Below are 16,232 nucleotides of genomic sequence, written 5' to 3'. Positions count from 1 at the left end.
CACCCGTGATATAACGAGGGCAGGGCACAACACAACGTTTATAACATTGCTTGCTCGCCTTAGTGAGATATATATATATATATATATATATATATATATATATATATATATATATATATATATACATATAATAAATAGACAAGGACAGATATACAGAGAGCGCTTGCTGAAGGTACAGAAGCTTCCGCGGTCTGAATTCAGGGGTGCTTTAAAGTTTCCTGGTCTATGACGTCACCTATGCCATAGCGGGCTTCCATTGGACTGATTTTACACGTGCTTCACGACGTAATCACGCAGAGCGTTCCCACCGCGTCTCAAATGCAGGTCGAGTTCCCTTGAAAGGGAACCATTGTTTTGGCTAACAGAATTTTTTTTTGTTGATGTGTAATTCATTGTTTTTGTGTTTACTCAACAGCTTTTAACCTTATTGTTACTGAGATATAGGCCTTGTGACAGTGTCCCAGTCTGACAACCAGTCTCAGTCTCGCCTATTTTGTTGGCTAGAAGTTGCTTTTTGTGAATTTCATAAAAAGGAATTTTAAAAACCTTACATGTGTTTTCCCAAATGACTATAAAATACTATTGGAAAAGTCTTGGAAATTCATTGGTCAAAAGCTGCGGGAACCCTGTAAAATAATATTGTGAGAAATATGATATCAGAAACAATCCAGAACTCCCACTTCTATTCCTCTGATAATACTGCTTTCAAGAAACAGATGAAAGTTCAGGCGACACAGTGCTACAATAAAATGTATTCAATCACAGATAAAGTAAAGCTCAAACACACTCCCTTTTATAGAGTCAGATCTGCAAGATTTCACAGTGGTGGCATTAAACGTCCTTTGTGCTGAGCCCTATAATGGCTATCAGAAGATCAGTGGGTTTGGAAGTTTGTGTAATGTGATTTTTACGCTCCATTTTCAGACCTAGACAAATGAACTTTCACTATTGCACGGCACTGAGACGGCAGAGCCTCGGTTTTCCCTCTGGGTTGTATTTTATGGTTAAGGAATCCATCACCAGAGCCGGTGCTTCCAAATCATTGCCTGGTTTTTCATCCGATCAAAATTTTCCATGTTAAATCAGAGTAGAATTGCAGAAAAAACATTTCACTGGTATGTGTGATTTTCATATGTAACTGCCACATTTATACAGCAAATGAAAAAAAGTGTGTCCTTGTAGAATTACTCAGAACAGAGGAAATGTTAATGTGTGCAAAATGTAATCTTTAATCATTCAAGGTCTCAGACAGAAGCCAGTAATGGGTTGTGTGTGTGTGTGTGTGTGTGTGTGTGTGTGTGTGTGTGTGTGTGTGTGTGTGTGTGCGTGTGCGTGTGCGTGTGCGTGTGCGTGTGCGTGTGCGTGTGCGTGTGCGTGCGTGCGTGCGTGCGTGCGTGCGTGCGTGCGTGTGCGTGCGTGTGTGTTTGCTTGATTTCTGTATCATGCTCCATTAGGAGCTGAGAAATGCTCACAGTGAAGAGATCATGGGAATACGAAGAGAAGAGGAAATGGAGATGTCAGATGAAGACTTGGAGGAAAACCCCTGCAAAAAGATCAGAATGGAGGACACTGGTAGGCCTGTGATCAGCCGCTGATTTTCATAATCATGATTCATTATAGGATGCTGGAGACAGGGACTGACTGTGCCTAAAACAACCCTAGACCTGATGGCCTAACAATTAGAGCTGTTTTGCAAATGCAATGCAATTAAACTGATCATCAATAAATCTATAATAAAGGTAATTGGTAAATAAAGCTTGTTTTATGCTTCTGCGTCGAATCGACGGCGTACCCCCGCAGACTCCTCTGCGTTGCCGCGAACCCCTCCGCCGTAGCTCGACGTGCACCTCCAAAAATTTGTAACTACGCGTCGAGGCGACGCAGACCACAAGGGCTGTGATTGGTCAGATGCACCGCGATGCAACTCAACCTGACGCAGAACCATAAAACGGCCACGACGCCGTAGGAGTGACGGCGTAGCTACGCCGTGGAGTTGACGCAGAAGCATAATGAGGCCTTAAGAGGAATGTGTAAATGCAGTGACATGGAGAGCTTTGTTCAGCGCCCACATAATTACATTTCATTTTAGGGCTCAACAATATGGATTTTTTCTGCTTGGCCAATAGTTTAGATTTTTACTTGATTTTTCCTTGCCGACAGAAAATAAATACATACATAACGTTCAAAAGTTAAATATCGGTAAGATATTTTAAATATTTAGTAGCTTTTATGCTCACCAAGGCTGCATTTATTTGATAAAAAAAAAAAAAAATTAAAATGTTATGCAATAAAAATATTATCTTTTTTTATCTAAAAAATTATGATAAAAATTAATTATTAATTTCTTAATTATTTTAATATGTAATTTAATCCTGCGATGACAAAGCTGAATTTTCAGCATCATTACTGCATCACATGATCCTTCATTCTGATTTAATTCTGATTTCCTGCTAAAGAAAATATTATTATTATTATTATCATTATTATTATTAGTCTAAAAATGTTGTGCTGCTTAATGAAGTGTGGAAGTGTTTTTTTTTAGGATGATGAATGCAAAGTTCAAAAGAACAGGATTTATTTGAAATCTCACATTATACCATCATAAATGCCTTTATTGTTATTTTTGATCAATTTAATGCATCCTTGCTGAATAAATGTATCATATTATATAAAAAAATAAAACTTACTGAACCCAAATTTTTGACTGGTAAATTACATTCACAATTAAATAATAGTTAGTGATAAATACAAATAAAAATGTATTATTATTTATAAACATTGTATTTTTCCCACCATCTATCAATTCTGGAAAAAGATGCATAGAATATGGTGCAAAACTTAATTGATTATACATTTTCCAACTCAATTTGTAACTTCGGCAATCACAAATCACTCAATTTCACATAATTTCAACAATACCTAATCAATGTCTACTGAACTAAACTTGTTTATTTGTTTCATTAAATCAATGAATGATTGAGTATTATTATTAGCCTGCTACATTACAGTCACAGATTAACTTTTCCTGGTGAAGTGCTATATAAATAAATGTGACTTGACTTAATATACACTTTATATAGTGTTAAAATGTCCTATAGGACCAGTCTTGCTCTCTCACTACATCTGATCATTTACATGTTTAAATGGTTTGAAAATGAAAACATCTGATATGCTGTAATAATTCCTTGATTCAATGAAAAAAAACACCCTTGTTAGTCTCTAATCAAATCAGCTCTGCCGTGACCACTTGTATACTTATTAGGTTTATTTGAACAGAGCGATCACATCCTTTAGATAACCTTGAGTACAACAGCATTTGTACTGAGATATCAACTTGAGTGATTACACTCTCCTTCCTGCGTGTATCCCACAGCAAATCTGATTATGAATGATATTGCTTCAGCAGAGAACGGCGGCAGAAAGTGTCAGGGGATTCTGAGCTCAGCGATATTTCATGACCTGTCACAGCACACTAGCTCTGGCTCAATAAAAGAAGTATTTTCGGTGGCAGGAAGGAATATCTAATAGTTGAGATTCTCTGTTGACACAGCAGAGACTCAGCACAGTGACCAAGTTGTTATGCAAACTTCACCATCAATATCAGCTATGAATCATAACACTTCCTCTAAAGCCTGCCACGGTGACTGCCACATATATATGCTGATTCAACCAGACGGATTGATGATAGAACTTGTCTTATATGCTGCATGTTAGATTAAGGAACAGATCATATGTTGCCACATGCTAAGAGAAAGGTCATTAAGGACCACTACAGACGAAATCATATTTTTTTTGCATGCATATATGTATATATATATGTATATATATATATATATATATATATATATATATATATATATATATATATATATATATATTGTACATGCATATATATTCTGAAGGTTTTTACTGATGTGTTTGTTCATATATCATTTGCCAGATTTATTCCTAAAAACACAGTGATTATTTTTTCTGTGTGTGGACAGTTTTTTCTTATGGAGTAATAAAGAAATATCAAAAATCCCTCTGTAAAAACTAATACGTCAACAAAATGATCAAAAATGTTCCGGAAATATATGTAAGTGCATATTCAATTACATAAAGACTCATTTGCATACTTATCAGAAAATGTGTAATACAAAAAAAAAATCTAATCCCTTCAGCTTTGGAAATATAATAATAGTTAATTTAGTTTTACCCTATTCACCTGAAGTGTCTTGCCTTAACGTCGCCATGAAATCAAAATTGACAATTCTTGTAGTATTTGTTATAAATGATTTATCCGTGAACATCATTTTTTTGCATTTTTTTTTATTAATGTGTCCTTGTAATCTTTTATCAAAATAACATCCCCTCCCTTCTTTTCTTTGATGATGTGTTTACTGGCGTGAGGGCGGGGCAACCTGTCACTCACATGAGATCGACCAATTGCAAACAACAACAATCTTAACGATAAAATCAATTGGTCACTGACAAAAAAAGAAGAAAAGACTATTGCCACATCAATTTCATGCTGTCTTTAAGGTGGTAAAGATGGTCGACTAGTTTAAGCTAGGTTATTGAACACAGTTAATCAGCTCAATCTGGTCAAAGTGATCTACTATAGGTCAACCAAACACAAAAGTGTGAATTCTCCCCATCTGTAAATTGAAAGCTGTAAATTAAAAACCTTCTTCCGAGCTCACTTGCGGTCTCTCTTCTTCCTGTCCGAGCGCAGTGCTGTCTGCGCAGTCGTGTGCTCTGCGAGAGGAGAATGACAGTCTGCGCTGGCAGCTGGACGCCTACAGGAACGAGGTAGAGCTGCTGAAGAAGGAGCAGGGCAAGGCGTACCGTACCGAGGAGGACCACACGCAAGAACAGCAGCTGCACTTCCTGCAACACACCATGCAGAACATGCAGCAGGTAATACACACATCAGCTGCACTTCCTGCAACACACCATGCAGAACATGCAGCAGGTAATACACACATTAGCTGCACTTGTAGGGTTCAGTCTCAGGCCTGCGTCCCGCTTCAGTACAATCAAAAGCAAATGGGTTGAAAATATTTTTTTTGTTTTTCAAAAAATCCCCCTGTTTTGTGAATTACAATTTTAAATAACTATTTACAATTTTAATATACAGTAGTCAACATTTGAAGTGGATCAAAAAAGTTCATCAAAGTTGTTCTAAGACAAGAACGGGTATTGTTCAAAATTCATGTATAACTTTGATCGAAGGTTTTGATCCACTTCAAATGTTGACTACTGTATTTTAAAAGACTGACTTTGCAGCAGCCATTACACATTTATTATTATTATCAATGTTTAAAATAGTTGTGTTGCTCAACATTTTTGTGCCTACCATGATATATTTTTGACATCTTTGATAGAAAGTTCAAAAGAACAGTATTTATTTGAAATAGAAATCTTCTGTAACATTATAAATGTCTTGTTGATGTGTGTCTCAGCGGGTGTGCGTTAACAGCCTCAGCGACTCAACTTCCTGCTGACACTGTCAATAGCATGTTTGATATTATTGTTATTGTCCAGTCATTAGGCTCATGAATCATGGAGTGACCAAGTAGATCACACTAAAGAGTGGGCCAGCCATTATCCTGCTCTAAACCTTTTCTTTATGCCGTTACTTAACACTGTAAAGCCTGACGTGATATATATATGTGTGTGTGTGTGTGTGTGTGTGCGTGTGTGCGTGTGTGTGTGTGTGTGTGTGTGTGCGTGTGCGTGTGCGTGTGCGTGTGCGTGTGTGTGGAACAGCAGTTTATTCAACCTCTACATTATATATATATATATATATATATATTGGCTCTTATGGCTCATATATTATGATGGATTAAGAATACGGAGGTAAAATCAAGGAGGAAAAAAAAAAACATTTGAACCAAAGACCCAAACTAAACAAAATTATGCAATTTGATTTAGTTGTTTGTTTTATGATCAGAGCTCTGTAGTTCTGTCAGTTCAGGCATTTGGGAGAACATGTTTTTCAGCAGAGTTTTGATAATGTTGATAATTTAGACGCCTTTGAAATTTGTGTATCCAATATTTTACAGTAGCCTTTATAGGCTATTGTGGGACTTATTTGTCCCATGTCTGATGAATCTGCAAAGTAGCATCTTACACTGTCCACTCAGTTGATGTCGGGCGAAAGATCACATCAACACAGCTGAGATTACTCTGAGACAAATTACTGAGACACTCCTAAACAGTGAAACACATTTGACACATTCAAATATTACTCAAAGCATCAGTTATGCGTAAGTGTTCAGCATGCTCACACGTCAGCGCTCCATCTGGAACACAAACACTCACACCTCCGTTAATTAGCTGTCAAATCAGCTTAAATAATGATTTGACACAGTGTTCTTCATGACGCAGGCTGTCATAGTGCTGCTTTTAATGCACTGGTGAGCTCTCTCTCTCTCTCTCTCTCTCTCTCTCTCTCTCTCTCTCTCTCTCTCTCTCTCTCTCTCTCTCTCTCTCGCTCACTATGATTTTACATTGTGCAGTTTTGTTAAAGGCTTTTATTTTGAAGATCAATAGTAATGGATGGAATGAGTATCCTTTTTGTTGAAAGAGAAAAATAATATTCAGATTTATATAGAGTGCAGTGGACTGTCATCATTTAATTTTAAAGTTATTTATTTCGTTTGTGATCACATGTACAGTATACTCAGTCAGTAAGATTTTTTGGTAACACTTTACAATAAGGTTCGCTTAGTTAACATGAACTAAGAATGAACAATACTTCTACAGCATTAATTAATCTTAGTTAATATTAATTTCAACATTTACTAATACATTAGTACATTACAAAGGTTGTATTTGTTAACATTAGTTAATGCCGAGTGAACTAACATGATTTTTTTTTATCCATTAATCATGCATTAAATTGATCAAAAGTGACATTGAAGATTTTTACATTGATGTAAAAATATACATTCAAATTTAAATTCTATTCATTCAAGAATCCTGAAAAAAATCATGTTTTCCACAAAAATATTGAGCAGCACAACTGTTTTCAACATTGTTAATAATAAATATTTCTTCAGCAGCAAATCATCATATTAAAATTATTGCTGAAGGATCATGTGATATTATGCAGAAAGTTCAGAATAAGTATAATATAAAGCCATAACCGACGAAGTAGGCATCTCACTTGGCTCGTTTAGTTTACACTCGAAGTAATTTACTTCGAGTTTAAACTAAACGAGCCAATGCACATTGGTATACGATAATTGCACCAGCTGGACTTGTGACTTAGCTGTACAGCGGAAGCTCAGCAACTGTGGCGACGGGACATACGTCTCCGTTCCCTCCTCGGGAACCGAGACGTTACCGAGACGTTCCCCATCGTCCCCACGCCACTATTATGTACGTCATAACTGACGAAATGGGGATATCTACCATCTAGCGCTCCCCTTGAGCCTCCAGGCCTGACCGCAGTGTTGGGCAGAAACTAGGAGCTCTAAGCAGAGAAGGTCAGTCACTGCTGCTCCGCAAGACCCACTCAGTTTGACTTATTGGATAACGCTGGGAAAGCGTGCCCTTGGAGAAGGGACGCTGCGAAAGCCACATCCTAACCCGGAGGGAGGCACTGTGACGGTTACACATGTGGACTAGCCAAGCAGGGTAGTACAACATATGGCAGTCTCTGGGGTGGTTCCAGCTTAGTTATAGGGGGGAAAGAACACCAGCAGAGACGACAGAAGGAAAGACACGGGCTCGTCCGCAGAGAAGCTGATCGTGGAGGAATACACATATGGGGGCGCCGCAGGGATCTCTACATATGGACACCCAGCCAAGCACAGGTTCCACAATGCATACGAGTGTAAGCTTTGCATCATATGCTCCGCAACATCTGATTGGGGTGATGTGGAACTCAACAGGGTTAGCCATTTCTGGGGAACACTACTGGAGCAATAGACTCACGTATCCATCCCAGTGGGGCGGTAGTGGAGTTGCAAGCCGAAACTAAGAATGGGTCTTTCGCTCTACTGGCCACTGGGGGCGAGTATACGGGAAGATACCGGCTCTACACGGAGGCTATAGAATCTACTGAACCTGTTGGGTGTCGCCCAGCCCACAGCTCTACATATATCTGTCACGAGGCGTCTTGAGCCAGCGCCCAGGAAGAAGCACCACTTCTAGTTGAGTGTGCTCGCAACCCAAACGGGAAAGGCAGGTACGCCAAGACAATAGCATCCACTATCCAGTGGCCTAACCTCTGCTTGGAGACAGCCTTTCCCTTCTGCTGGCCTCTGTAACAGACAAAGAGCTGGTCTGGTGTCCTAAAGCTTTGCGTTCTGTCCACGTATAGCCACAAGGAGCGGACAGGACATAGAAAAGCCAGGGCTGGGTCTGGCTTCTCCGAAAGCAGCGCTTGCAGGTTCACTACCTGGTCCCTGAAGGGAGTGGTAGGAACCTTGGGCACATTTCCAGGCCGGGGTCTCAGGACAACGTGAGAGTTGGCCGGCCCGAATTCTAGGCATGATTCATCGACCGAAAATGCTTGCAGGTCCCCTACCCTCTTGATGGAAGCCAGAACAGTCAGGAGCACAGTAACAGGATCTTTAACTAAGCTGACTGCATTGGTTCAAAGGGAGGTCTCTGCAGTGCTCTGAGCACCAGAGACAGGTCCCATGAGGGTATAGAGAGAGGGCGAGGCAGATTCAGTGTCCTTGCTCCCGTCAGGAACCTGACGATCAGGTCATGCTCTCCCAATGACTTACCTTCAACTGCATTGTGATGTGCGGCGATAGGTGCAAAATACACTTTGAGGGTGGAGGGAGACAGCCTTTGCTTCAACCCGTCTTGCAGGATAAAAGCACGACTCTGATCGGACATCTTCGGGGGTCTTCAAAGTGGGAAGAACACCATCCAACAAACAGGATCCACTTCAGTGCATAGAGGCGCCTCGTTGCATCATTACTTCACTAGCGGAAGTGATGGTGTCTGCCACTGCCTGGGGTAGGTCACCCAGAACCTCCACGTCCCGTCCAGGGACCAGACATGAAGTATCCAGAGGTCTGGACACGGGTGCCATAGACTGCCCCGTCTCTGAGAAAGCAGATCCTTCTGCAGAGGAATGGGCCAAGGAGGGGCTGTCGCGAGGAGCATGAGTTCTGGGAACCAGGTCCGGTTGAGCCAATACGACGCAACTAACAAGAGCTGCTCCTCGTCCTCCCTGACTTAGCACAGTGTCTGTGGGAGGGGGCTCACTGGGGTAAATGCATATTTGCGTAGGCCCTGGGGCCAGCTGTGCACCAGTGCATCCGTGCCAAGGTTCCCCTCGGACAGGGAGTAAAACAACTTGCAATGGGTAGAGTCCGGAGAGGCAACATATCTATCTGTGTGGCTCCAAAGAAGACTGCCTGGGGATGAAGACATGAAAGCTCCTGGAAGCGTAGGCTGTCATGAGAGCTCGACGGCTGCATGATTGAGCACACCAGGGATGTGGCCTCAGATGCTACTGACTCCATAGGAGGAGATGGTGGGCGAGTGCGACATGTAGCAGGAGCGTCGACCACCTTGACGGTTGATGTACGCAACGGTTGCAGTGCTGTCCGTACGGACCTGTACGTGCTTGCCATGTAGCAGCCCCTTGAGGCGGCCCAGCACAAGGCGTACTGTGAGCAACTTGAGGCAATTGATGTGCCAATGCAGTTGAGGCCCCGTCCACAGACCTGAAACTGCATGCCCGTTGTACGTGTCCCCCCAGGCGGTGGCAGAGGCATCCGTGAAGACCACAGCATGCCTGGACACTTCTTCTAGGGGAACACTTCCCCGTAGAATCGAAGGTTCTGACCAATGGCTGAGGGTTTGGCAGCAGTGCGGGGTGACGGGCACCCGGTATGTGCCGCTCTGCCACGCCCATCTCGGGACTCAGCCGTGAAGCCTTCCACAGACTTGTAGGGTGGGCATCACATGCAGGGAAGAGGCGGTCTGCAATTAGCAGAGCCGCCCCACCACCAAGGGTAGTGAGAGAGGAAAAACTTTTTCTGCAGATTTTGGCATGTTTGGCTTGCCATTGGCGCCAATATGCTTCTATACTGCCAAAGTTTTTCACACACATCCGGGCAGGCAAGGGGGTAAGGCAAGGCGATTATGCATCGCACAGCGCCCCCCAGAGTAGCCTGGGAAAGTGTGGCTGTCTAGTCTGAATCTGATTCAGCATGAGCACACACACCATTATAGTGGGAACTCAGCATCATCTTCATTTCCAGAGCATAACAGCCCTCTCTCCGATGCAGTGATCGACATCTGTTCCTCCCCTGGAAACCTGAATGAAATGCTTGGTCCCTCATGAGAAGGACCAGTAATCCCATGTGAAAGCTGCCAGGCATGCGAGACAGCAAACGTGGCCATCAAACTTGATGGCACACGGCACACTGAGCGCTCAAGCCCTCATGAGATAGGCAAGACGAACAACGTGCCGACGTGGTCATGCTGTCATGAGAGAGCATAAACCACTCACGAACGCAGTCTCAGCATGTTTGCAATGCGCTAGAGGAGTGAGGGGCCCAAGGAGGTGGTCTCATCGGGAAACGCTCACTGTAATCCTCAGATCACCAGTGCTGTTAGCCAAAGTAGCCCTTTTCTGGTGGCCACCAGAAGAGGAACTAAATAGGGGATTAGGCAAAGGGACTCCACCTCTTTTGAGGCACTTGAGTCTCAACCGCGCATCTAGAGCGTCGAACGATGCGCGCTGGGTTGCCGTGACAACCCGCGCTGTCAGCCGGCAGCTCGACGGCACACGGCACGCTGAGCGGCTCAAGCCTTTACGAGAAAGGGGAGATGAACAACGTGCCGACGTGGTCATGCTCTCATGAGAGAACATGAACCACCCACGAACGCAGTCTCAACACACTTAGGCCCAGGCATGTGAAACAGTGATCGTGGCCTTCAAATGAGAACAGAAAACGGCCGCATCCAGAAACACGGTTTGAATGACATCTTGAAAAAGATGCATTGTCAAACCGTGTATACTCTTTCAGGAAACAGCTCTCTCTGGTGCTGAAACACCTAGGGGATGACCGCGGCTACACAAACAGCTGTTTTTCTCTCTGTGAGATCGCGGCCAGCGCTGTCTCCGCTGTAACACCAACACCAGCTTGAAAAGGCGTTCTCCGGAACAAGGAGACTCGTCTTTTGAAGTTAAAACACTCTCAGATAAGATTGATAACAGCATTCACTGTCTGGCTCCGAAGCGAAAGACAAAGATGCGTCGCACACCTGCTGCTCATTAAATATTCGCGCCGCGATGCACAGCAACTGGTGCAATTATCGCATGCCAATGTGCATTGGCTCGTTTAGTTTACACTCGAAGTAGATTATGATGTACAGTGCGTAATAGTGAACTGACGAAGGGGAACACATTTTAAATATATTAAAATAGAAAATTCTTTAAAATTCTAATAACATTACTGTTTTTCTGTAATTCGATCAAATAAATGCAGCCTTGGTGAGCATAAGAGACTTATTTCAAAAACATTTAGAAATCTTACCGACCCCAAACTTTTAAAAAGCATATTTCTACAGTAAGTGAAACAGGACACTGAACAAGCCAAACATAGATCGGGAATTGACTGGATTGTGAAAAGTGCATGTTATGTATGAGAATACTTATTTTTTGTTTTGTTTGTGAGCACTGCATATCTTTATCATATGATACGTCCCCATTGTTGGACTAGAGGTACAAGGGAACATTAAAGCCCCCTCTGTGGTGAAAATCAAGTTTTTACTGTTGTTATATGCCTGTGATCTTTTAAATATGCTTACCATGTGCAAATTCACAAGTCAACACCATTGCTGAGTATTTTTTCCTTAAAACTGCAGTTAACCAAAGACAGTCTCAAAATCGCTGGTGTTTCTGATGTCACAAACTACCTTGTAACCAATCATGTCAACGTGTGACGAGTGGATCTCTGAGCTGGTGTGAGGCTAATTAGCATATTCATAGAACCGCTTATAATGAGGCAAGGGTGTAGAGTTACATTCAAGCTATTTTAAGACATGAAGACATTTTTTCAAGGAAAAAAACGTTTAAATATGTAATTTTTGTGACCAAGGATACAATTATTGACTATTATTGACAATTCTTGAATTTAGTGGGACGTTAACACTTTTAAAATTCCTTTATTATCTTTTTATTTTCAATACATGCTACAAAAAGTTGACCGCATGACCTTTTAAACAGGCACACAGGTCTGACCCACCACACCGCTTTTTATTATCCTCATTGTATGCCGTTCAATAATGTTTATGTGGAGTTTGTTTATGAGGTCACAATGCAGCCCCATATGCTACTCATTGTTCCAGCCATCTGCTTTCTGTTGCTCATGATGCTGTTTGTCTCCACAGCAACTACTTCGGCTCCAGGAAGAGCTGAAAGGGAAGGAGCTGGAGCTGGAACAGGCCAGAGATGAGCAGCGCTACCTAGAGGGAGAGGTCCTCAGCCTCAGGGAAAAGGTTGGACAGACTTCTTGGCCATTTTGCTAAATAATCTGAATTTTCCATATACACAATAGTGTTATTCGAGGGTACAAACCATGATTATGAGGAGCGGTGGGTGTGTGTGTGTGGGGGGTGGGGGGGGCGCAGATACTCAATTTAAATGTACCCTTTTAGCTACACTACAAGCTTACTATTTTGTAAGACTTTATTGTTTTACAATCTGAACAGTTATTTGGCAGAAAACAATGAGGATTCCAATTATGGTGACATAATTTTACCACATTTATTTCCACTAAAGCCATAATTTTTTCTATATAACGATGAGTTCTCGTGTTGAAAGCCAAATGTCTACGAGGCAAACTGCGCCATTTCAGAGATGGTTTAAACTCAATGGGCATCAAGACCAGTGTTGGGGAAAGTTACTTTTAAAAGTAATGCATTACAATATTAAGTACGTTACTTAGTTACTTTTTATGGAACGTAATGCGTTACATTACTTTTGCGTTACTTTTTCTCACCTGCATGGGCTTGTTTGTTTGTTTTTTAATAACAGCTAAAACAATCTATTTTTGCCAATTGTTAAGGCCCTTTCACATCAAACGTTAAATGAATAAGCCTCAGGCTGAAGGAAATGCATATTTACTACTGTACAGTAGAGGGCGCCGCTCAAACAAACCTTTCAGCTGCTGCTGTTCTTGATTAAATAGCAATAGGATACAGGAGAAGGAAGTTCAACACTCTTATTTCTAAACCTAATCTAAAGTCATTTTTGCTTATTAGTATGGTTGAATTAGATCATTGTAGGTCAGCAGCAAAGACATTGGTTAATAAAGTGAGATTAAATACATAAAGTATATTTAATTTAACATAGTTAATTATAAAACTTTTGCACAAAATTCTGAGATTGCATTTGACTGTTTTTATTCATTTTGAGGAATACTGAATGTTTTTGTGCAAGTGAGATGAGTAAATGCATGTTCAATGCAAATGCACACAACACCTCACTTTATTTCTCTCAACATGGGGACAGGAGAGCTGTCAGTCAATAAATGTGAAAAAGTAACTAGCGTTACTTATTTGAAATAGTAACTCAGATATTTTGTTGTAAATTGAAAAAGTAATGCGTTACTTTACTAGTTACTTGAAAAAGTAATCTGATTACGTAACTCAAGTTACTTGTAATAAGTTACCCCCAACACTGATCAAGACAGTGGAAAAACACACCCAAAGTGGGAAGCACACAGCGAGAGCCTGTCACAGTAGAAAGGTGAAAAAAATAATATAAAGAGGTGCTATCTGAGTAGAGAAAATGGATAAAAAAAGGCTGCTGTCTTTTAGGGATGTGCCCAAAGCCGAATATCATGTTCAGAAAGGAAAAAACGCATACTACGGAGCCCCTAAAGGGACATGGTGGTAAAAAAAAAAAAAAAAAAAAATTCCAATAATTTTGCGTTCTCTCGCAATTGTATAGTTGGATAATTATTAGGGCTGGGAAAAGATTAATCGCGATTAATCGCATCCAAAATAAAAGTTTGTGTTTACATAATATATGTGTGTGCACTGTGTATAATTATTTTGTATATATAAATACACACACTTGCATGTATACATATAAGAAAAAAATTATATTTATATATAAAAAAATTATATTTATATATAACATAAATTATAAATAAATATATACAGTATATACATGCAAATATTTCTTAAATATATACATGCATGTGTGTGTATTTATACATATATACAAAATAATTATACACAGTGCACACACATATATTATGTAAACACAAACTTTTATTTTGGATGCGATTAATCGCGATTAATCTTTTCCAAGCCCTAATAATTATATTAGATTGTATATCATTTGTGGAGCCGCTATCAATATGCGGGGTGTTGAAATTGCTTTTGAATGCGTGCTCGTTTTTTACTTCACTTTCGAATTTGCGTTCACTCATGGTCATGTGTATTTCCATCGCAGGTTTGGTCTTAAATTTATATAAGATGGTATTTAAAAGGTCTTTAAAAATGTCTTTGTTGGCAAGCAAAAACAAAAAAAGTTGTTTGAGTTTGAGTTATGACCATTTCTAATAAATTATAGTTCAACCAACAAACTACAAACTACTGTGTTAATGGAATTTTTTCATTTGGATTACGCCAAAAACAAATCAAGTTCTTCCAACTAATTAAAAAAATAATTGAGCAGTGGCCCTGCTGTCCTGGAACTAATTAATCTTATTTATTTCAGTTCAAATTTACAGACAGCATAGCATGTGTTTAGATTGTATTGCAATAGTATTTAGGTCAGCTTTACAAAAAAGAAGACGTGAAATATCGTTCAGACATTTGAAATTTTACTTTGCCTTTGACTTTTACATGACCCATCTAAATTCACTTAATGGACTTCTTACTAAGGAAGATTGGTTCTGCCACTGAATAAAAACCAAAAAGGTAATTGTGATTTTTTTTTTATCTCACAATTCGGACTTTTTTTTCTCAGAACTGCAGGATATAAACTCACAATTGTAAAGTTATAAAGTCCGAATTGTGGGATATAAACTTGGAATTTTGACTTTTTCTTGCAATTTTGACTTTTTCTTGCAATCTCAGAAAAGAGGCAACCTTCAAATAATTATGTTCAGTTATTTACGCAATACTTGGTCGGGAATCCTTTTGGAGAAATGACTGCTTCAATGTGGCGTGGCATGGAGTCAATCAGCCTGTGGCACTGCTGAGGTGTTATGGAGGCCCAGGATGCTGCGATAGCGGCCTTAAGCTCATCCAGAGTGTTGGGTCTTGCGTCTCTCAACTTTCTCTTCACAATATCCCTATGGGGATTCTCTATGGGGTTCAGGTCAGGAGTGTTGGCAGGCCAATTGAGCACAGTAATACCATGGTCAGTAAACCATTTACCAGTGATTTTGGCACTGTGAGCAGGTGCCAGGTCGTGCTGAAAAATGAAATCTTTAAAAAAAAAAGTACTTTGGACCACTGAGCAACAGTCCAGTGCTGCTTCTCTGTAGCCCAGATCAGGCGATTCTGCCGCTGTTTCTGGTTCAAAAGTGGCTTGACCTGGGGAATGCGGCACCTGTAGCCCATTTCCTGCACACGCCTGTGCACGGTGGCTCTGGATGTTTCTACTCCAGACTCAGTCCACTGCTTACGCAGGTCCCCCAAGGTCTGGAATCGGTCCTTCTCCACAATCTTCCTCAGGGTCCGGTCACCTCTTCTCTTTGTGCAGCGTTTTTTGCCACACTTTTTCCTTCCCACAGACTTCCCACTGAGGTGCCTTGATACAGCACTCTGGGAACAGCCAATTTTTTCAGAAATTTCTTTCTGTGTCTTACCCTCTTGCTTGAGGGTGTCAATGATGGCCTTCTGGACAGCAGTCAGGTCGGCAGTCTTACCCATGGTTGCGGTTTTGAGTAATGAAACAGGCTGGGCGTTTTTAAAAGCCTCAGGAATCTTTTGCAGGTGTTTAGAGTTAATTAGTTGATTCAGATGATTAGGTTAATAGCTCGTTTAGAGACCCTTTTCATGATATGCTAATTTTTTGAGATTATTTTGGGTTTTCATGAGCTGTATGCCAAAATCATCAGTATTAAAACAATAAAAGACCTGAAATATTTCAGTTGGTGGTGTGCAATGAATCTAAAATATATGAAAGTTTAATTTTTATCATTACATTATGGAAAATAATGAACATTATCACAGTACCCAAATTTTTTGAGAAGGACCTGTATATATATATATATTTGTATAATTATGTCTCACTGCTT

The 16,232-nt window shown here is 40.6% G+C and overlaps 1 protein-coding gene across 3 annotated transcripts in view; it reads left to right on the top strand.

The window, feature by feature from the left end:
* enox1 (ecto-NOX disulfide-thiol exchanger 1) overlaps nucleotides 1–16,232 on the top strand; it is a 142,058-nt gene that overhangs the window by 118,592 nt on the left and 7,234 nt on the right. For all 3 annotated transcript variants that reach the window (XM_077215214.1, XM_077215216.1, XM_077215217.1), the window contains 3 exons: nucleotides 1,455–1,572; nucleotides 4,718–4,902; nucleotides 12,361–12,468. In XM_077215214.1, the coding sequence (XP_077071329.1) occupies nucleotides 1,455–1,572; nucleotides 4,718–4,902; nucleotides 12,361–12,468 (411 nt within the window). The remainder of the gene's footprint in view (nucleotides 1–1,454; nucleotides 1,573–4,717; nucleotides 4,903–12,360; nucleotides 12,469–16,232) is intronic.

Source organism: Siphateles boraxobius, unplaced genomic scaffold (assembly GCF_051911475.1).
Source record: "Siphateles boraxobius isolate OS27281-9 unplaced genomic scaffold, OSU_SipBor_1 7, whole genome shotgun sequence".
Taxonomy (NCBI): Eukaryota; Metazoa; Chordata; class Actinopteri; order Cypriniformes; family Leuciscidae; genus Siphateles; species Siphateles boraxobius.
This window is presented reverse-complemented; position numbering and strand designations above follow the sequence as displayed.